The sequence below is a fragment of the Ambystoma mexicanum genome, chromosome 7q (genome assembly GCF_040938575.1).
Source record: "Ambystoma mexicanum isolate Mex_15411 chromosome 7q, UKY_AmexF1_1, whole genome shotgun sequence".
Taxonomy (NCBI): Eukaryota; Metazoa; Chordata; class Amphibia; order Caudata; family Ambystomatidae; genus Ambystoma; species Ambystoma mexicanum.
The window spans coordinates 515,899,105-515,921,586 of NC_090941.1; the positions used below are offsets into that span (position 1 = coordinate 515,899,105).

At 46.4% G+C, this 22,482-nt stretch overlaps 1 protein-coding gene across 3 annotated transcripts in view; it reads left to right on the top strand.

Moving 5' to 3' along the window:
* Positions 1-22,482, top strand: part of ESD (esterase D) — a 376,126-nt gene that overhangs the window by 304,027 nt on the left and 49,617 nt on the right. For all 3 annotated transcript variants that reach the window (XM_069639904.1, XM_069639902.1, XM_069639903.1), the window contains exon 8: positions 16,605-16,772. In XM_069639904.1, coding sequence (XP_069496005.1) covers positions 16,605-16,772 — 168 coding nt within the window. The remainder of the gene's footprint in view (positions 1-16,604; positions 16,773-22,482) is intronic.

A 22,482-nucleotide genomic window follows, 5' to 3' on the forward strand; every position in this document is an offset into this window, starting at 1 on the left:
GTGAATGTAGCCCCTGTGTACCATGAAGGAACAGGGCGTCACACAAGAAGAAGCTGGTCATTTATTGCGGATGCTGCCCACAATGATGAAATGTATTTTGGGGTTCATGTCCTAATGGCTGTATGGGCTTGGTGATTTTGTGGTGCATTAAATGTCTATTCTGATTTTAACCGTGTAGCGTTCTTCTTTGCAAGTAATGTAGCATATTCCTATTTGTGGTGCGATGTTTTGTGAGAAGATCTGCATTGGGTTCCGGCTTCTGAGTATAGTTGCGTGGTACTGTACTGGCCGCGTTTGCCTACGAAGCCCAGTGTGGTCAGGGATAGGGGCTACCATTGTGACTGTTTTAATGATGTCCTGCTCATGGGCGGGGGATTGGCTTTTGTGTAACAGATGCCGGTCAGCCAGGTGGATTGGTGGAATGATGTGATTATCAGAATATGGCTGGTCACAGGTGCCTGTGTTTGCGTGCGTTTCTTGGAGGGAGACTGAGGTCATGTCCATTGGAATGGCTTCTGTATTCGTGCCATCTGTGCCCTGCAGCTCCCATTGGCCCCTCTTGAGATGTGCCTGGCTGCTCAGTCACTCTGCCAACTTGTGTGGTCCATGCTTATGCTGATGGTTGGTTGGTTTACTGGCAGGAGTACAGGGCTGGTGCAGTCTCCATCAGGATACTGCTTTGTATGTTGCCTTACACTGGTGTCAGTCGATGGGGGGGCCTGTTTTTGTTTGTCTCATTTTTCTGCTCATGTTGCTGTACTTGAACCTTCACATGCCTGTGCTGCATCAGTGCGGCAATGGTGCCATGGCATGAATGGATGGCCACTCACAAGGCACTTGGAGCCCCTAGATTCATTTGTTCGTTGGCATGCATGGGTGGCTTGTACATTTCACTGGTTGCATTTGTGTCTTCATTGCACCTACGAGGAGTTGTGCAATGTGGCCAGGGAGTGGTGTACAGGCACTCAGTAGGGCCGTTTACGGTTGATTCGCGAAGCCGTACTTCTCACCATGGCGGAATGGTACATTCCGCCATGCTTGATGGCGTTAGGTACATGTCCGCTTGGATCGGAATTCGCGTACCATTACGCCATGGTGGTAATTACGGTTTGGCATGGCGCGCGTGCGCGTACTTGGTGCAGTTAGCGTTGGCGTTCACTACGGTGTCGCTAATGGCATCGTACTTTACGGTGACGGGTCATAATCGCACCGAGCGCTATTCGATGGCGGTATTGCATTTCCGCCATCGTTTTTCGATTTCCGCCAGGGTCGTAATGAGGGCCAAAGACTAGGTTAGAAACTGCAAATACATTACGTTTAAGGTTGCACTTGAACAAATCCACGCGCTTGACCTAAAGCCAACACTTACCATCTGTTGGAACATCATGAACTCCTTTCTCTTCCCATTGAGCCTTGCTTCTTGCACCACAACTACCGCTGGGCCGCACATCACCTATTGGGAGAAAGCGGAGGAAAGACATTATTAAAAGGATTTGGACAATAATCAAGAATCAACACTACAATATCTTAAAGGCCAAAAGACACTACAATATTCTAAAGGGCAAAAGACACTTACCTTTAGGAGTGGTTCAGCCACAACTGGTCTGGGCTGCCATGCACATGGGCCAGTGAAGGAACTCGGTCCATTCAACGCGCCCCTGCAGTGAAAAGCAGGACGGAGAGCTTATCAGTCAACAGGTGAGAATATATGGGCCGCCTCATGCTCACCACATTCTGGGAAGACTGGTTCGAGAGGGACATCGGTCGTATAGCAGCCTTCTCACAATCTCTCATATCCTCGCAGGGGCAGTGCCAACAACCAGCACAGTTCACAGCACACGAGCAGGGGAAGGATCCTGAAGAGGGGAATTCACTTCCAGGGAGGGCTGCAACCGTGCCCCAACGTCCCCGCAGAGACCAGGTGAGCGTAACCGAACGCAAAGCCACCACGAATCTCTGCCTGGGCGTTATGAAAACCTCGGAAACAGATCAGTTGGCCCAACTACTGGGGGAATTACAGGCTGAAGTTCATGCTTCCAGACAGGAAACCAATCCTTTAAGGAGGGATCTTATTGTAACTCGAGAACGAACTGACAACTTGGCAAGACAACTGCTTCAGTCCCACGCGGGTCAGGTCCCACTACCAGGACTTGCCCATCCTTCCATGCCGCAGCCATTACCACCCGTTCAAGTGGTCCTCCCTGGTTCGGTGCCATTGGCTGCGCCCAAACACTTTACCGGCAACCCCAACAAGTATGCTATATTTGTGAACCAATGTCGCCTCCATTTTCTGTGCCGACCTGGGGCTTTTCCTAATGATCAAGCCAGAGTCGCATTTGTACCCTCATATTTAGGAAGCAGCGCAGCTGACTGGTCGATACCATTAGTAAACCAGATGATCGACTCCTTCGAGACTTTGGGGAATTTCAGCGGGAAATGGAGAAATTGTTAGCAAGACATACTCGAGGACAAGCTTTGGACAACGAATTACTGTCACTCAGACAGGGAAACCAAGACCTATTGACCTACATCGCCACTTTCAATCGTCTTGTAGCATAAACGAACTGGCCAGAGGAAAAAAGGACCACGCTCTTTTATCGACAGTTACGTGGGGAATTTAAGGATGTTCTAGCACAAGTGGTCAAACCCCCGAGGAATGTGCAGAGTACATCAACTTGACTGTGCAGCTCGATCAGATTGCAGAATCGAAAGATGGATCGCACAAGAGCTGAAGGGAGATCGTTCTACATGCGACCCCCGGGACAATCAAACCAAAACCCACAAACAAACTGAACCAATGCAGATCAGGGGTTTACAAAGTCCTATCACCAAAGCTGAAAGGGAGACAAGGAGGCAACAGCAGCTCTGCTTATACTGCGGAGAGCCAGGACATTTCCTCCAAGAATGCTTAGTGAAACCATCCAAGAAATTAGTCGGAGCAACGGACAATGGTGACGAGAAAAAGAAACACAATCCGGAAAACTCCAACGCCCGACAAGCGTTGGGGTCCACTTGTCGAGCGAAAAGAAGAAATCCGTACAGACCTCGCATCTAGTCATCCAGGTTCTTTTGGTCAACCACAAACAACCGTCAAAGATGCATGGGAAATTAAATCGATCAAGATCTGGCTGTACGAATGGGCCTTCTTCTCCAACAGAAGCTGAAATCGGAAAATGTCATAGCAGTGGATGGTTCTCAGTTATCATCGGGGCCAGTGACGCAGCACACCAAAAATGTCATGCTTATGTGTCAGGATGGTCATCAAGAAGACATCTCCTTCAATCTCATCGGTGCTCCACAGTTCCAGATGATATTAGGAATGCCTTAGCTGGAATCCCACAACCCAATGATCGACTGGAGAAAACGAGTTCTGACCTTTCCTCAAGAGTGTGTTAGCGTTTGCTACAACAAGGATGGGAGCAATCTGAACCCCAAGACAAACATTATTCTGGGACTCACTGGTTCCTTACCACCTGAATAGCTGGATTACCAGGATGTTTTTCAGAAGGAGCAAGCGAACACTCTGCCTCCACACAGGCCTTACGATTGATAAATTGGCCTGGTGCCCAGAGCCCAAATCCCCTGCAGTCGAATTTACGCCCTAACGGAGCAGGAAAACCAACCTCTAAAAACTTATTTGGATCAGTTTCTAGCCAACGACTTTATCCGCCATCTAAGTCCCCTGCCTCTTCAGTGCTCTTTTCGTACCTAAGAAAGAAGGCGATTTAAGAACATGTATTGACTATAGTGCACTTAACCAGATCACAGTAAAAGACAGATACCCAGTACCACTTATTCCGGAGCTTCTGGATCAGGTAAAGAATGCCCAAATTTATACAAAACTGGAGCTACGAGGAGCCTATCAGCTTGTAAGAGTTAAACAAGGGGATGAGTGGAAGACTGCATTCCGTACCAAGTATGGTCTTTTCGAATACCAAGTTATGCCTTTTGGACTATGTAATGCCCTGGCGGCATTCCAATTTTTTATGAACAATGTGCTTCGAGAATTATTGGATGTTTGTGCACTTGTCTACATAGATGACATTCTCATTTACTCAGCTTCCAAGAAGGATCACGTCGGCCATGTAAGAGCAGTACTGGAAAAACTTTGTCAGCATCGGCTGTTTGCCAAGTTAGAAAAGTGTTTTTTCCACATAACCGAAGTTGAATTCTTGGGTTTTATGCTCACACCACAAGGCGTACACATGGACACACGCAAGGTGGATGCTATCCTTCAATGGCCATCACCGACATCCACAAAGGGAGTACAAAGTGAGCTCGGATTCGCCAACTTTTATCGTCGGTTTATTCCTAGATTTACGCAGATAGTTCATCCAATTACCTCCCTGCTGAGAAAAAACAAGAAATTCCTTTGGTCTCCAGAAGCAGAGAAAGCCTTCCAGGAGTTGAAACTTGCTTTCACCACAGCACCAGTTCTCTGACACCCTCAACCAGATCCGCCATACGTGTTCGAGACAGATGCCTCCAACGTAGCCATGTGGGCGGTATTATCACAGAGGCCCTGACACTGGACAATTACATCCCATAGTGTTCTGGTCCCATAAGTTTTCTGCACCGGAGTTGAACTATGCGATCACAGACAAAGAACTACTAGCGATTAAGGGAGTCTTTAAAACATGGAGACATTATCTTCTGGGAACAAGACTTAGTCACTGTCATCACGGATCATCGCAATCTGCAATACTTGAAGACCGCCAATGCCCAATCTTCTCATCAACTTCATTGGGCGCTCTTCTTCGTGGAATATGATTTTATCACCTACAGACCCGGAGTACGCAATGGGAAAGCAGTCGCTCTTGAGTGAGGACCAAGAAGCTTTTACCACGTCTGAGCCTGTAGCTATCATTCCGGAAGAACGGATCCAGAACAAAATCGCCACAACCACCTGTTTGGATGATTTGAATATCGATCTCCAATCTCAGATGAACCAAACACGACAGGAGTGGCTATCCAGAGGGGATACACCATTGAAAATGATGTACTGTATTTCCAAGGACGGTCGTACATTCAGGACAAGAAGCTACAAGACCAAATAATAGCCAACTATCGCAATTCTCTAGTGGAAGGACATTCAGGGATTGCCAAGACTTAAGCTAAAATCCAAAGGGGATATTGGTGGCCAACTTGGAGAAAAGACATTGCCCATTTTATTGCAACCTGTGGTGTCTGCGCACAACACAAATCTCAGAAGAGGAATCCAGCTGGACTACTGCATCCATTGACGGTACCACCAGCACCGTGGCATACGTTGTCAATGGACTTTATCACAGATCTTCATCCTTGCAACTGATATAACACCATCTTAGTGGTTGTATACTTATTCTCCAAAGTGGCTCATTTTATTCCATTAAAAGGACTCCCCACGGCTTCCGCCCTCACCACCGTGTTTTTGGAACAGATTGTCAAACTACACTGATTCCCATCAGTACTAATATCAGATTGTGGAACTCAACTAGTCTCAACACTCTGGAGGAGGTGCTGCAAAATAGCCAAAATTGATCTCCGGTTATCCACTAGTCACCATCCTCAAACCGATGGCCAAACCGAACAGACCAACCAGACCTTGGAGCAATATGTGAGGTGTATGTTGCAACAAACTGAGGAATCCTGAAAAGACCTACTTTGTCTGACCGAATTCGCCTACAACAATTCCATTCACACCAGCACCCCATTCCGCACGGTGCATGGTCAACATCCTCGAACATCCACTTTTGATTCCCTTGACGAATTGGAAATGCCAGCATTGACAACCTTACATAAGACCATCACTCGGATTCTTAAAGATGCGGCTGAACATCTGACAAGCGCTAAAGAAAAACAGAAAAGGTTTGCGGACCGACACCAAAGGGAGGCCCCACATTATCAAGTCAGAGACGCAGTTTGGTTAGCATCCAAAAACATTCCCTTAAAAGGACCATGAACCTTCCGTCCCAGGTATCTGGGGCCTTATTCCATTAAAGCCGTGATGAACCCAGCTGTCATGAAATTGGAATTACCATCCAAAGAAACTCGAAGGTACTGTAAGAGTGCACCCTCCTGATAGTCTTTGACAATACTAACTTAACATTACTCGCTAACGGCGATATTATCAAATGTTTTGCACTAGATACAACTGTATACTGCTGCTTGTAAATCCTTCCTGACCCACCATAGTAACATGCTCTGCCGACCAGCACTATAACTGGGCTGCACACCCAGAAACACTGTACCTGCATCTTCCATTGGTTTAGGCCCTACAAAACGTCGTGCTTACGTTAAACGCTGCATGTTTAATCTCCTATCTGCACCAGAGCCCGTTGCTAATACTTGCACGCTGCTCCCAAAGTTGTGCTCCGATGCCGTGCTAATTGTCTAGTGTTTCTGCATAATTGCTTCATGCTCCATTCACCAACAGCCCCGCACTATCATGGTCCCTTAACTCACTATCTGTGTGCATAGACTTACCACGCACCGGCCACCGTCCTCCCTCTTTGCAAATGCCACCTATTACTCCCAACGTTATGAAATGCTTGTATCTATTATTTGAATGCACCGCACAAGGCTGCTTGCTGTTCTATCTACTGTATATGATTGCAATACTCACCTTGCTTGTAACGCTTTATGCTTGGTAGTTGGTATACTACCAAGCGGCCAGTTCATTCTAGTTAAGCTGTATGTGAACAGTTTAGTCTGAGTTATTAAACTGCATGAGATGTCTTGCTCTCCGCGTTGCGCACTACCATAACCTAGCACAAATAGCCATTCTGTGCTTACTTGGTCCATAGTTTCTTTCCAAAACTTGAATGAGCCTGTGCCGTTTCTCAGCTGAGTGTGCACATGTACACATTATGCTGCTACACCCCTAGCAACCAGGCTTGCTACCACGCGTGTCTAGCTTAGCCCTACTTTAAGACTCAAACTGCCTATGTTGACCACGGTGCGCGGCGTTTGCTCTCCTCGCTTACCCTGCGGCGCCTCACTGCACCACTGTAGTCCTGTATGCTTGAGCCCCAATCTAATTCAAAGCATCACCATCAGGGTGCTCCCACCCTCACCTACCGTTTGACCTATCCTGCAGGTATCTTACACCTAAAGTATCCAGCGCTACCATCATGCACGTTTGTGCGCTCTATATACTGTACTACACTCTGGCCTTACAGGCTGCCTCAGTTGCTCAGATATTCACTGTGATAACTTTCCCCCTATGGGCGAAACTCACACAGCCACTTCATAGTCTGGTTTGTCCGAGCCCACACTACCAGGTACTGCCCAGTATGACTCCTATAATGAGCACCACAGCCACCACCACTGGTCTACACTACTTTAGCAACCATATCAACCAGTACCTTAACGACCCTGCTCTCTGGTTGGAACACTTCGCCAGGAAACCCACCCCTAACCAACCCTGCTCCCTTTCTCTCAGAAACAAGAGGTTAGGCACTAGATTCCGCCTATGACACACCCACAGCAACACCACCAAGTAAACTTTACACACACCACCTTGCTTACCTTCGCTCACCACTACTTGCAATTCCACTATTACTGTGGTTAAACCGCCTCTGATCAAGGGCGCCCTCATCAACGCCAGATCTCTCACAGCGCACACATTAGACATTATTGACCTCATCACTACCTCAGATCTTGACTTCATTGCCATATCCGAAACCTGGTTACTTGCCGCATCTGGCCCCTCACTGTCCTTGGCTTTTCCACCTGACTACGGCATCACGCGATGTGACCGTACCACTGCCCAATCTAGAGGCGGTGGGTGTGGCCTTCATCCATAAAAACTCCCTTGGTCTAAGAGTATCGACCGACTCCAAACTTGAGTCAGCTGAATCACTGTCAGTCAAACTATCACTAAAGCCCAATCAAACGGCCACCCTCCACCTTATCTATAGGCACCGAGGTCCTGCACCTTCCTTTGTTGGTGAAATGTCCACCCTCCTCCTCGACAAAACCAAAACTAACTCGCAAACTATCATCCTAGGCGACCTTAATCTGGGTCTTGGTGACCCGAAAGATCCCATTGCATTAGATCTTGAGAACGTACTAACCGACTTCGGCTTCACCATGTACATTCAAAAACTACTCATACCAAAGGCAGGACCCTTGACTGGTTAGCCGGCTCCAACTGCAATATTAATGTCCTCACTAACACCCCCTGCGTATGGTCTGACCATCAAATCCTAACCTTTAATATTGAAGCAACCCCTCGAGCCCCGACGCTGGTAGCTCCAGCCCTCCCCACTAGAAATAAAAAGGACATAACAAGGATAAACTCCTCCCATCCCTCAATGCTGCCTCAGACACCTGCTCTGATCCCACCTCCCTAGAAGACACCAACAACCGCACTATGCGTAGGGCTCGTATGGCTATAGACACCATCGCCCCCATCAAACTCAGGAAGGCTAAACCACTGGCACATCTCAACTCCTGGTTCACTCCATAGTTAAGAGTGCTCCTAAATGCTGTGCTGGAAAAGCCACCCTTCTGATGAGCATAAAGACGGCTTCTTCCTTGCTTCACTCCCCTACAAAGATGCCATTATCACTGCAAAAAAGAGTCCCTTAATAACTGTGTTCTGCAAGCTGACTCGAACACAAAGGAACTTTTTAAGATCCTAGAGCTCGAAACTCCAGCCACCCCCGCCCCCTCCTGACACCTGCACTAAAGATAGTAAATGGTGTGCCAACATCCAGTCAGCCTTACTGAATACAATTTCTACGCTACAATCCAAAATTAAAGACAAACAAGACAGGTCTGAAGCTGGACAACCGTCCGCCCACCCCCGCAAGGGCCCTCCCACTAGACTCGTCTAACATCAAACCTTTTTCCTTCTCACCGCTCTCTATTGCTGAGGTAGAAAACATCATCTTGAGACTCAAACCATCTAATTGCCAAGGTGACCCATGCCCCGCTCCCATCATCAAGGACTCTGCACATGATTTGGCCCCATTTATCACGGCCTTTATTAACTCCTCCTTTAAAACAGGTATTGTCCCTGACAACCTCAAGGACGCATGAGTGATCCCATTGCTTTTAAAATCCATCCCTAGACCCAAGCATACCCACTAACTTCAGACCTATAACCACTGTCCCGTTCCTGCTTAAGATCCTAGACCGTGCAGCATACCTTCAGATCCAAGATTGCTTGGAATCCAACAATCTCCTAGGTCTACAACAATCTGCATTTTGTCCCAGACATGGGACTGAAACGGCTCTGATAGACCTAAAAACCCAAATTGAGATTTTGAAGGACAAGGGCAAACTAGCAATGCTACTTCTCCTCGACCTCTCTGCGGCATTCGATCTGGTCCATCACTAGATCCTATGTAGGCACCTCCACTCTGCTGCCCACTTCTCGACCTCAGCCACGGCCTGGATCAAATCCTTTCTGAGTAATAGATCGATGAGGGTCTTTTCCCCATCCGCAGCCGCGGACCCCGCTCCAATTCACTGCAGCGTTCCTCAAGGATCTTGTGTGTCACCTACACTCTATAACATCTTCACGAAACCACTCTTTGATGTACTTGATTATCTGGGTGTCTCCTACACAAACTATGCTGACGACAGCCAGATAATCATTCCCATCACAGGAGACTATTCAGCTGAAACCAAGGCCCTTAACGACGTCTACCTGGTCATCCAAACCTGGATGGCCCAACACCAGTTATGCCTAACTGACGACAAGACGGAGCTCCTCATCCTAGGCACCCCTTAACAAACTAGAGCTCTCCTACAAGTCATTTATCATAGATGGTAATACTATCCAAGTCTCGAAAGACACCAAACCTTAGGTTTTTACCTTGACGCCACCCTATCCCTATCTCGACAAATAAATGCAGTCAGATCAGCCTCTGCATACACTTGTAAACTCATTGCAGCCTGCAGACCGTTCCTGACCACTCCTAATAGTGTCACATTAGCCAGAACCCTCATCATGTCCAAAATTGACTATTGTAGTGCCCTTTACTTAGGAACCAGCCAAGAGAACCTGAATAAACTTCAAACTACCCAGAACAACGCTATTAGAGCCGCCTTAAGCATCCCTCGTAACCGCCACATCTCCGAATCCAGAACTAACCTACAGTGGCTACTTGTCAAGCAGAGAATCTCACTGAAAACACTTGCCCTCACGCACAAATGCCTGGCTAACAAGGCCCCCCTTTACCTCTGCAGTCGGCTGTCCCGCCATTCGACGACCCGACCTCTAAGAACCGCCCAGACCCACTATCTATCGATCCCTAGGTTCAAACTCCACAAAGCGGGGGGCAGAAGCTAAGCGTCCAAGCTAGGGAATGCCCTCCCCGTATCAATCAGATCTGAAGACTCATTTAACACATTCAAGTTTAAAACTAAATCATGGCTTTTCAACCAGCATTAGAATTGTTCTGCACACCTTAGTCCTACTTACCCTGGCTCACTGCCCTGCCTATCATACACTCTACATAGATATACTATACGTTCCTGTTATGTCTCATGCTTACATTTGCATTGTACTTTATGTATATAGAAATGCTCGTTTATTACCCTGTCTATAATTTTATGTATGTATATATGCTCTGTATGTAACTTTGCACAATTTGCGCCCTGATGCCTCTGGGCCTGATGGTGCGCGGTACAAATAAAACAAATTACAAATACAATATGCGAATCCAACAGTATTCCATGTTTCACTCCTGAAACCAATGAAACCAGGTACTCGAATTGAAGCACCACCAGAGCCTGAAATCGTAGAAGGAGAACCGGAATACGAGGTCAAAACTATCCTGGATTCCAAAATAGTGCAATCTAAATTGTACTACCTTATAGATTGGAAGGGTTATGGGCCTCAAGACCGTACATGGGAACCCAGTGAATTCGTCCACGCTCCACGACTGATCAGGCAATTCCATCGCTAAAATCCCACCAAGCCAGGACCGGGAGAAAGAACGCTCGTGAGAGGGGCCTTGAGGGGGAGTGCTGTCATGGCAATGGACCCAGAACCACAGATCCCGCACCATCAGGGCCCGAGATCAAGGGGCACCACTACCTTTTATTGTCCCTTGGGGATAATTCGACATGGAGAGCCCAGCTGGACTCAGTCCTGGCGCCTTTGGCGCCAGGCTCATAAATAAATGTGCACTAGCACATTTTGTTTGGTGCAGGTACTTGGTTTCCCCTGCAGGGGCCCCCATATGCATTAAGTCGGCGTGGCTGCTGGGAAGAGGCAGACTGCACGTGTAAGCATCCTTTTAGGAGTGGCAGGGTGGGGCCGATGAGTTAAGACTATGGGCGTGGCCAGAGCTAGGCTATAAAAGCCTTCTCTGCCTCCCAGCACACGCTTCACGTTATTCTGCTTTTGCAGCGTAACGCTCACCGCCACCTAAGTGCATCTTACCTGTCTTCAGCTAGCAGCCAGAGCGCATCTTACCTGGCTTCCAGATGCAGCTCTTACCTTGCAATTCGCTTCCTTCGGCATGCATCATCTTGGACTCTAGCATTCATCTTCCATCTCCAGACCTCCGGATAGCAGCGCTCCAGCCAGACGTCCCGACAGACGGTGCCTGCAAGGGAAAAAGACAAAGACAAGGTTAGAAACTGCAAAGACATTACGTTTAAGGTTGCGCTTAGACAAATCCTCGCGCTTGACCTAAAACCAACACTTACCATCTGTCAGAACTTTGTGAACTCCTTTCTCTTCCCATTGGGCCTCGCTTCTTGCACCACAACTACCGCTGGGCTGCACACCACCTATTGGGAGAAAGCGGAGGAAAGACCTTATTAAAAGGATTCGGACAATAATCAGGAGTCAGCACTACAATATTTTAAAGGGCAAAAGACACTTACCTTTCGTAGCAGCCACAGCCCCGGTCTAGGCTGCCACGCACATAGGCCAGTGAAGGAACTTGGTCCATTCAATGCGCCCGTGCGGTGAAAAGCAGGACCGAGATCGCCATCATTAATCAACAGGTGAGAATATATGGGCCGGCACATGGTCACCACATTCTGGGAAGACGGGTTTGAGAGGGACAGCAGTCATATAGCAGCCTACTCACAATCTCTCGTATCCTCGCTGGGGCAGTGCCAATAACCAGTGCAGTCCACAACACACTCACAAGAGGTATTAACTTCCAGGGAAGGCTGCAACCGTGCCCCAACGTCCCCGCAGAGACCAGGTGAGCGTAACAAGAGGGTTAATCCAGCTGCAGTCCAGTAAACAAAGCCAGGGGTCTAGAGCAACCAGGTAATCCAAGAGAATGCAGCAAAACACACAAGCAAGAAACACAGCACCAAGAAACCAAGCAGCCACCCAAAGACGTTGAGAGGCAGAGAGGAATGAATGAGAATCCTTTAAGTAGTGCGGGTGCTGCGTGACTTTCTGATTGCAAGGTCACGTGACAGAAGTCACAGGACTGGTGCCCTGATGCATTGGGCATGTGACCGACGCTGCACAGCATCGCTCGGGCGCCATGCCAACCTCCACAGAGAAGGCGGGAACCCTGGTGCTGAGGGGAAGAGCCGTTGCATGCTCCTAGTGCAGTGAAGCTGCCGGGCTGGGGGCCGCCGCGGACGGGAGGGTGAGCCTTGTGCATTTATGACAGAGCCCTCCCCTCCGATGTGGATGGGATAGGTGGAAGCGTTGCAGCAAGTCAGGGGAATGGATGGACCATACCCCTTCCAATCCACAAGACACTGGAGACAACCCCTGAATAACCGCAAGTCCAGGATGACATGGACCTCGTATTCGTCACCAGAACCAGGATTGACAGGGGGAGATGGGATGGTAATGCGCATGTAGGGTGGACAAGGTTTGAGGAGGGAAGCTTGAAAAACTTTCTGAATGCGCCAGGAAACAGGCAAAGCAAGACAAAAAGACACTGGTTTGATAACGTTTGTGATGCGTTAAGATCCCACGAATCGCGGTTGCAATTTACGGCAACCTGGAATGTGTAGATGGCGCGTGGACAACTAGACTTCATCACCCGGTTTATAGGGAGCAGCAGGTTGGCGATGCTTGCCAACTGCCTGATGGATGGTGTCTTGAGCCTTTTGGAGATTGGCATAGTTGTGCTCCTAGAATGCCTGCAGACTAGAGTAACAATCGTTTGCAGCCTGGACGGTGGAAAGAGGGACATCCGAGAGGGGCAGGGTGTGGGGATGCTGACTGTAAAGAGAATTATTTTAATGAAAACCCAGTAGAGGAGTTTGGAGCCTTGTTACAGGCGAATACTGCCGCACTCCAGACATTATGCCATGTGTCTTGGTGTTGGAGGCAAAGGCAAAGCAGATACTGCTCCAGTGTTTGGTTCACACGCTCTGTCAGTCAGTTTCAGGATGGTAAGCCGATGAAAAAAGGGCATCTATACCTAACATGGCTGTTAGGGTTTTCCTGAAGTGGGAAGTAAATTGAGAGCCACAATCAGAAATGATAATGGATGGGGGACCATAAAATTGTCGGAAATACAATCTGGCCAAAACGGGAGTCGAAGGAACGCCTGAGCAAGGAACAAAACGGGCCATTTTAGTAATCAACTACCACCCATATTGTGTCATGTGTTTTAATCTTGGGCAGGTCGGTTATACAATCCATGGATATGGTATGCTAAGGCTTGTGTGGTATCGACATGAGTTGGAGCAGACCGAGCAGTTTGCCACGCTGATTTTTACCCTGGGCGCAACATGCGCATGTGTTGACATATTAAATAGTGTCCTGTCTCATTGTGAGCCACCAACACCAGTGTTGCAAGGGAGTCAGGGTTTTGTTTTGTCCTGGATGACCATTGATTAGGGCATCATGGAACCTGTCCAAAGCTTGATGTCTGGTATGCTGTGTTGGTAGGAATAACCGGTCCTGGACAAAAGGCAAACCCACATGATGGGATACGTTCCATTCCAGCAACTCGTCCCGATGGAGTGACACCCACTCCTTAATGAAGGTGATCAGACTAGAGGAGGTGTGCAAAGGCAGATGAAATGTACCTTTTCTAATACACTAGGTGGGAACACTGGGAAAACCTTGCCCCCATTGTGTCGTGAAAGTGCATCTGCTTTTCTGTGTTTGGTGCCCGGGCGTGGTTTCAAACGGCAAAAAACAGATGCCAAAGTACTTGTCGACTAATCACACACTTGAGGGAAGCGAAGTCTTGAAGATTTCGATGGTCTGTGAACACAGTAACATGCCATTTGGCCCCCAGCAGATTATTCCTCCAGGCTTGAAAGGGATCTTTCATCGCCAGTAATTCTTTTTCCGTTACTGTGTAATGCAGTTCTGCGGAAGTGAACTTACGAGAGTGGTAGGCTACCGGGTGCAGAAGTGCAGTAGTTGGACAGGTCTGTGAGTGTCACCCAGAGCGAACAAGGGGGCATCTGCCTCCACGATTAAAGGAATGTCCGGATTTGAATGTTGTAAAACGTGGGCTTTAGAAAACAGTTTTCAGGGTATCCAAGGTCGTCCTGCTGAGGGTCAGACCAGATTTAGGGGTTGAGCGGGCTGTTGAGCTGGGTCAGTGGCACAGCAATAGCAGAGAACCCAGGGATAAACTGCTGGTAGAAGTTGGCGAATCCCAAGAAAGTCTGCAAGGAGTTGACTGAGGTGGACACAGGCCATTCCAGAATGGCTCTCACTTTACTGCTACTCATGGATAAACCCTATGCAGAAATGTGAAACCCCAAAAACTCTATTTTGTGTACGTGGAATGCACACTTCTCGGGCTTGGCGTACAATGCATGTTGGTGTAACCGAACAAGAACCTCTGTGACGTGGGCTACGTGTGTTGAATACATTGGGGAATAGATCACGATATCATCCAAATGGACACTGACGTAAGAATATAAAATGTTGTGTAAAATGTTACTCATGAAGCGCTGGAATGTGGCTGGCACATTGCACAGGCTTAATGGCATGTCGTTATATTCAAATAGACCATATCGCGTACATAAGGCGGTCTTCCACTCGTCACCTTTCCTAACACGAACCAGATTATAGGCCCTCTTGAGGTCGAGCTTGGTGAATATGGTAGCCTGATGCAGCTGGTCCAGTAAGGCAGAGATTAGAGGAATTGGGTATCTGTTCTTCAGTGATTTGGTCGACCCGCCTGTAGTCTATGCAAGGCCTTAGATCAACCTTGCGTTTCGGGACAAAAAATATAGGACTGACAGCAGGAGATTGTGAGAGTGAAATGTCTGTTCCGAAGGGCAGAGTCGATATATTCCTTCAGTGCTCGGTCTTCTACTTCTGATAAGGAATAAATACACCCATGGGGAATTTCCGTGCCTGGGATCAGATCAATGGGGCAATCATAAGGACGGCGGCCCAGCAAACCCTCTGCCTTGCCTTTGTGGAAGATATCCAGGAAGGATGCATATTCCTTCAGAACAATAGAGTTAACAGAACCAACCACATGGTTTATGGAGACTAAGGCTTGACATGGAGATACAAGACCTACAGGAGTGGATAAGCAATGTTCCAAACAGTAGGACAAATGAAACTCAATGGTGCCCAGGGCCCATTCTAGTGCAGCCGAACCGCCGGATTGGGGGCCGCCGCGATGGGAGGGTGACCAATGCGCGTTTGACAGGTTTCCCCATAGGCCTTTCCTATAGGAACACATCCTGCTCACCTCCCTGATCGACAGTTCTCTCCAACATGCAACACATGCACCTTTTATTTATTTTTATTTATTTTTATTGATCTTTTGCTTGTAATACGCCAGAACGCGCAGGCATCGGGGCGCAGATGAAGAAATGGAGGGGGAAAGAGGGTCCGAGTCACTAGGTACTGATTATTCAAAATGATTGCTTTCAAACGCTTCCTAAAACTCAAGAGGTTAGGGTCTGCACGCAAGTCTTTGGCAGATTGTTCCAGGCTAAAGCTGCCTGAACTGGGAAAGATCTCCTTAACTCTCTAGTCCGATTACTCCTGGGAACCGCCATGCCTATACCATCGCTGGAACGAGTAGCTCTCCCCGGAGTGTGGACTTTCATGCAGACTTTTAGGTAAGCTAGGACTTGTCCATAGTGACATTTATGAACAATAGTAAGTGCTTTGAAACGGGTCCTAGCTTCAACTGCGAGCCAGTGCAGGTTCTTTCTGTGCACCGACACAGGCTCTTGTCTACGCACATTTTCACGATGCAAATTGCATCGTTTTGTAACACTTGCAGGCGTCCTAAGCCTCCCTTACAGCGCCAATGTGCAGTGTGCTACAATCTATCCTTGGCATGGTAAGTGCTCTCACCAAGGTGGTGCAATTGGCACTCCAGTCCCAATTTTAGCAAGTTGGTCATTGATATTTGAGCATTTGGCAGATCAGATTGTATGTTTATTAACCTGCCATAAGTATTCCATGGGTAAGTGATAGGAATAATATAGGGGGATGCTATGAAGAATGTGTGTGAGTGTATGTTCTGCTCCCATCTTTGCCATTAAGCAAAGACTGCCATGTTCTAATGGAATTAGTTGTGAAATGTATTTTATAATGATTTAGACTAAATCGCTCTTAACCCTCAGTGGCATTACATTTGATGGCACTCTAATTATTTATACACCACAGTTTCTAGAAAACAGAGGTTGTTGCCATGTTCTAATGAATATCATTCCCATTACTATGTTGTCTACAGGCTTATGATGCTACTCTTCTTGTGAAATCCTATTCTGGCGCACCATTGGATATATTAATCGACCAAGGCAATGAAGATCAGTTCCTTGCGGCAGGACAATTGCTTCCTGACAACTTTATTGCTGCTTGTACAGAGCAGAAAATTCCTGTTGTTTTCAGATTGCAGCAGGTTTGTATTTCATAAGTAGATGTACCCTCTTCACCTTATTGTTTAGGATTGCTATTGTTGGAAGTGTAATTCTGCGAAGGTGTGACTACTGGATAAAAATTGAGAGTACAAAATGTTTGTCCATAATTTGTGTACTTATTGTAGAGGCGATTACTCTATAGTAGTAGATAAGTATCATTTCCTTCCCGTGTTCTTCATCATCCTCTGCATGCTGTCTATTTCGAATGGTCTAAAAGATTTTAACTCTTGTATTTATATCCTGTCATGCAAGAAGGACTTTCTGATTTCCTGATACCACCTTTGATCACTTCCTGGTCTAAATGTTTTGTATGTTGGTGTGGTTGTCAACTGTCCCACTCCCCCTTATGTTAAGAGGTTCTCAAATTGACACAGTTGTCATTGTCAACATTGAATGTGACAGTAACTCTGAGACAAACCTATCGGTCTATATTAAAATGGACATTCAGCAAAAGGAAAAATACTCTAAGGAAAGTGCAAAATGATCGGCTGCACCTAAAACGCAGGTGGGTTGGCATACATGCTGTATGCATTCTAAGAGACAAAAAAAATTTAACATCTACAGTGTTATAAAAAATATTGCGCAAACTATCAACCACACACGACACACATCTTTCAACATTATGTACATACAAATTATGCAATAAACGTGTTAAGAATGCCAACTTGAGGCTTCACCTGTTACTAAACCCAAAATTAAACGAACATTATTGAAACTTTAACTTTCCCTCACAAACATTAACTAAAAAAGTAAGATCAGCACACATGTACCAAGACACACAGCTAACATATCTACTCCATTTGAGGAAAACACACGTGACATTTTAAAAATAGCCTGAACATGCACATTAAATAACATAATATACACCCATGCTTCTGCAAAGAACGCTCTTGAAACAATACTCTTACTACCATCATCATACTACATTTCATACAAAACAGGAACTTAAAATGTGCATAGTGTACTGACAAGCACACATTCAACAAAAATATAAAGCAAAAACACTAATGCAATCCATAACTAAACAGTGACTTAGGTTTTAACAATGGTGGTTTTATTGTGTGTTTAATGTAATAAGTGAAACATTAATGGTGGCATTTCCAAACTTAAACTTGTACAGGTAGTAATTGCTTACCAATTCTTCGCAACAAAATACATGAAATGTGGCTGGTGTTGGAAGTGACAATAACCTTAACTCAGAAATTCCCCAGGTTATGTCAGCAATGATGTTACTTATGAAGTTCTGAGCAACACAAGTGACTCGAAGTTCACTTCCAACGCCCGCTGAACTTCATGGGTTTTGTTGCAATACATTGGTTCACCTTAACTGTGTCTCAACTAAAGTTTTGTTACTCGATTTGTAAATAATCATAGCCTCCTGGTCATGGACTTCGCCCCCCACTTAGGTTAAAAGATTGTGACCCACTGGCCATGGCCTTTGGCCACTGTCCACTTTGCACCAATTATGGTAAAACGCTGCGACCTACTGGCCATGGCCTTCATAGTGGCCATGGTCTTCATAGTGGCCATGGTCTTAGAACATGGCCCCTGTCCAATATGCAAATTGTGAATTGGTGCAAGATCTTCTAGTGTATGCCTTTTTATTTTGTTTTGTTTGTCCCTCTTTAATTTCCAGGAGATTATCCACCGGGAATTTACTGTAGAAACATAACCACAAAAACCATTGCACGCCCTTCTCTTTCTGCAAAAGGGCTTCCCAAGGTTACGCAACATGCATTACTGTGGAGAGAAGAAAACTCCTTTGAAATTCGATTTTTTTTTTAGGCCCCCTTGTAACTTTACATGTGCACTCTTCCTTCACCTTTTGGGTCTCCCTGCATCCCTTCTAAAGTTACTCTGCCCCCACCTGCTCTCATGATATTAGTTTCTTCCAGTGATGCCCTTCTGTTGCATCAGTAATCTCGCACTGTACCACAGCAATCCTGTAATATTAATGCAGTAAAAAGAAAAGGTTCTGACTGAAAAATGCCTCTTGCCCTTCCAATCGACCTGGGGACTCTAAAAACGATGACCCAGAGCCTGGTGAGACCCACTAGACTCAAGAAGACCTGCATTTTGAGCCATCCCACGTCGTGCTGTGACATTGCGGGGGTGCAATACCCTGGGACCTCGAGCCATCTGGCGGTGCACGGTCTCCCGAATTCGGAATCTCGCTCAAACTTTGTGGGAATCCTGCTGGAACTCCAGAGACACGATTAAAGTCTGAAAAGTCCCCTCACCAGAGTGCTAGACCACAACGAGAATCCAACCAGCGATATTGGTTCTTCATAAGTGCTGTTTAAAAGGCGCTGAAACCACAAAGAGTCACTGAATCGAAGGAAATCCATAGCTGACGATGTCCTATCCCGAGTACTGCTGCAGGAGCCCGCCGGAAGTCCTCCCTCTTGTCCCCACGACTGAGGCATAGGAACAAGGGTCTGCTTGGCTGGAATCCAGCTGGAACACTTTCATCAACCCAGAGGTTACTTTGGGGATTGGGGTACTTAACTTATTGCCGAAAGTCCTGCTTTCTCACCTAAGAAGGGAGCTTGCTTAACTTTTGTAGTTGATCTCAACTCCCCTTGCACAGGCTTAACAGCCTGTGTTCCTCCAGTAATTTTCCTGAACTATCTGACTTTGTGAAAGACTTTATCCAAGAAGAAGTGCATCAGAACTATTGACTTTGTCCATTTGACTTTGGCTGTCCTGGCTCCTTAAATGCACCCTTCTAAATCTATTTTTTTTTGGCATTGCTTGTCCCCTCATAGGTTGTAATTTGTTGAACACTTTTACTGCTGGGAAAGGCTTACCTAGATTTCATTAGAGGATTCAAACTGTCTTCACATTATAAGAAAGTATGTTCTAACCTTTCTGAAAAGTGTGTGTATATATGTATATATGTATATATGTATATATATATATATATATATATATATATATATATATATATATATATATATATATATATATATGGTTGGTTTACTTACCTTAGAAATGTTCTGTCATTCTGAAAAGTAGATAAAAGGTTATCTTACTTGTGAATTGGTTGTGCCTCTTCCCCAAAAGTAATGCTGTTGGCTTCACTTAAGTATGTCTTTCAAAAAATGAGTGTGCAAGTTTCCCAACTGGGTCTTGCGTTCCCTTACTTGCTGTTAGCCTGCCCAGAATAAGTATGCATTAGGTTTTACTTACCTAGAATAACCTTGAGTCATTTATGAAGAGCAACACGGTTTTGCTTTCCCTGTTCTGTTTTAGACAGACACAAAAACAGTCTTCGGTTTATACCTGCCCCAAGTTGCTCATAGCTCCTTGAAAAAGTGTATGGGTTTTACTTACCTTGAGTTAGCTCTGTGCCATCCTAAAATAAGTTACAAGAATTACCACTTATTTCAATCTGTGTTTCACTGATCTCAAAAGCACCTGTAATTGTATTACATCCCTAGGTTTTACTCGGCTAGTATAACTGTGTGTTATCACAAAAGTAGTTATAGGTTTTTACTGTACCTAAAATAAGTGTCCCACTATTCATATATACGTTCCAGTTGACTTATGTGATTTCTTGCGGAGCATCATGGTACAACTGTTAGGGTCTACTACCCTGGTATTACTGAATGTAATCTGAAAGTAATCATTGGTTTTACTCTGCATGCATAGGTGTGTCCTATACTGAATGCGTTTAAAAAGGTTTGACTTCCCTAGAACTACTGTTGGGTGTTCCAAATAAGGTTATATGCTTTGGTCTGTGCACCTTCAAGCATTGTGTTGTTTTTTTTATAATGGGTTTATGACTTTGACGAGTACTTTCCCAAAGACTTAGCTTGGCCTAATTGTATTTCAAATAAACCTTTATTTCTGGTTGTCCGTGTTTCTATTGATTCATGTATGTGTTATAGATTATTCGTGCCTGTCTACAGCCCTCTGTATACGCTACCACAAACTCTGGTGGTACAGCCTTATTCTAAGAGTGGAGTCTTAGAAGATTTTTAAGTAACTGCTGGATGAGTTTATACCAAACCACAAAAAGGAATACCTTCACTGCTTTGTGCTTAACTGATTTCTTATTAGGTGCAAACGAGTCTCCGTCCAAAAACAGTTTTTCCTATGCTTAGTAACTTTGGAACTGTTTGAAGAATTCCTGCCTAATTGAAGTTATTTGGGCGTGCCAGGCAATTTTTTGGGAAAATATCAGATACATCCATCCAGCAAGTCAAAAGTTTATTAACAATTGAATGTTTTCAAAAGTCAATAGATCATAATTTGTATCTTAACTATAGGGCGACAGTCCCTGTGTTGTAATATAATTTCTGATGCTTGTTAATCTGTTTAGAATCGCATGCTGTGCACAATAGTCCGACATCCAGTGGTCACCGCAGAGTATTGCATCTTGTCTTTCGAGAATCAAAAGGGGGGCGGTGACATGGGCATGCCTGTAACACGATCCCTAACGTGACGTGTACCCAAAATCCCTCACGCGTCGAGGTCCCTCAGATTATTTTTTTCCGCCCAGCATACTGGTCGCCTTATGTAGAGCTCGTCCAGAGACATTGCGAGTTGTTCCATCGACCTTTGGTCGAATATATTATATTATTATTCAAGATCACCCTGACCGTCCTTCCTATCGATGGCTGTTTCGGATCTCCGTCGAAGCCTCCACGGACCTTCAAATGATGGGGACCAGTCGGCATTACCGACCACATGGCCGGGCCTTCCAGCCGGCCTAGACAGTAGGGAGAGTGGGGGTTGGGGTGGACATTTCTGTAATATCTGAGAATAACTTTCCCTTTCCTCCCTCTTTCTTCTCTGGTCTTCGTCACTTTCCTTATCCTCAGCTATGGAGAGGACTCCCTTTAGGTTTTTCCCCATTTGCAAGGGCAAATTTCCTTGGAGAGATGAGCATCGACGGTGTAACCGTTGTTTGCCCCTCAATTACAACAAAAAACGTTGTGCGGCTTGCAAGCTCCTCCATCCGAAGACATTGAAGGAGCGCCTTGTCAAGCGGTGGGTGGCCTACGGAATGTCGAAGGCTGAGTCGAGTTCTCCCACTGCCGCAACCACCGATTGCGAGGAGGGCATCAGTGACGAGCAGGCCTCTGACTCGGAGGTCGTTGACCTTTCGGCGGAGCGCTCCCGCTCCGCATCATCTGTCCCCGGCCCCGCCTGGCACGGCTCAGGCACTGCTATGGGGACTGTACACCCCGGCGACAAAGACGAACACACTCAACTCACTAAACACACAATCCCCGGCCAGTCTTCGATGAAGTTGAAGCGGACCACAGCGCCAACAGGCACACCGGAGGTTTCGGCCGTGCCTGCCGACGGTCAGGATCGGCAGCCCTGCCCGCAGATGTGCCTAGCGACTGAGCACTCTGAATTGAAATGCGCTTCCCCCAATATTCCAAGAACCGTCGAGACTCATCATAAGAAGGCGTCCGCCGACAACAAGGCCCTGGTTATGCCAAAGACTACACAACCGCAGGCCCAGGCTATGCGTTTCCCTACTGCGGAGGACGTTACCGAAAGCATTGCGAGAATTTTTTGGAGCACGCTCAGAAGCAACAGTCAAAGGATTCGCCGACGCCCAAGGGAAAGCCCAAGGATTCGTAGAGATCCAAAGATGGGCAGGGACACGCAACCTATGTCTGTTCCCCGGGAAGAGTTTTCGGAAGGCGAAGAAGATATTTCTTCGGCATT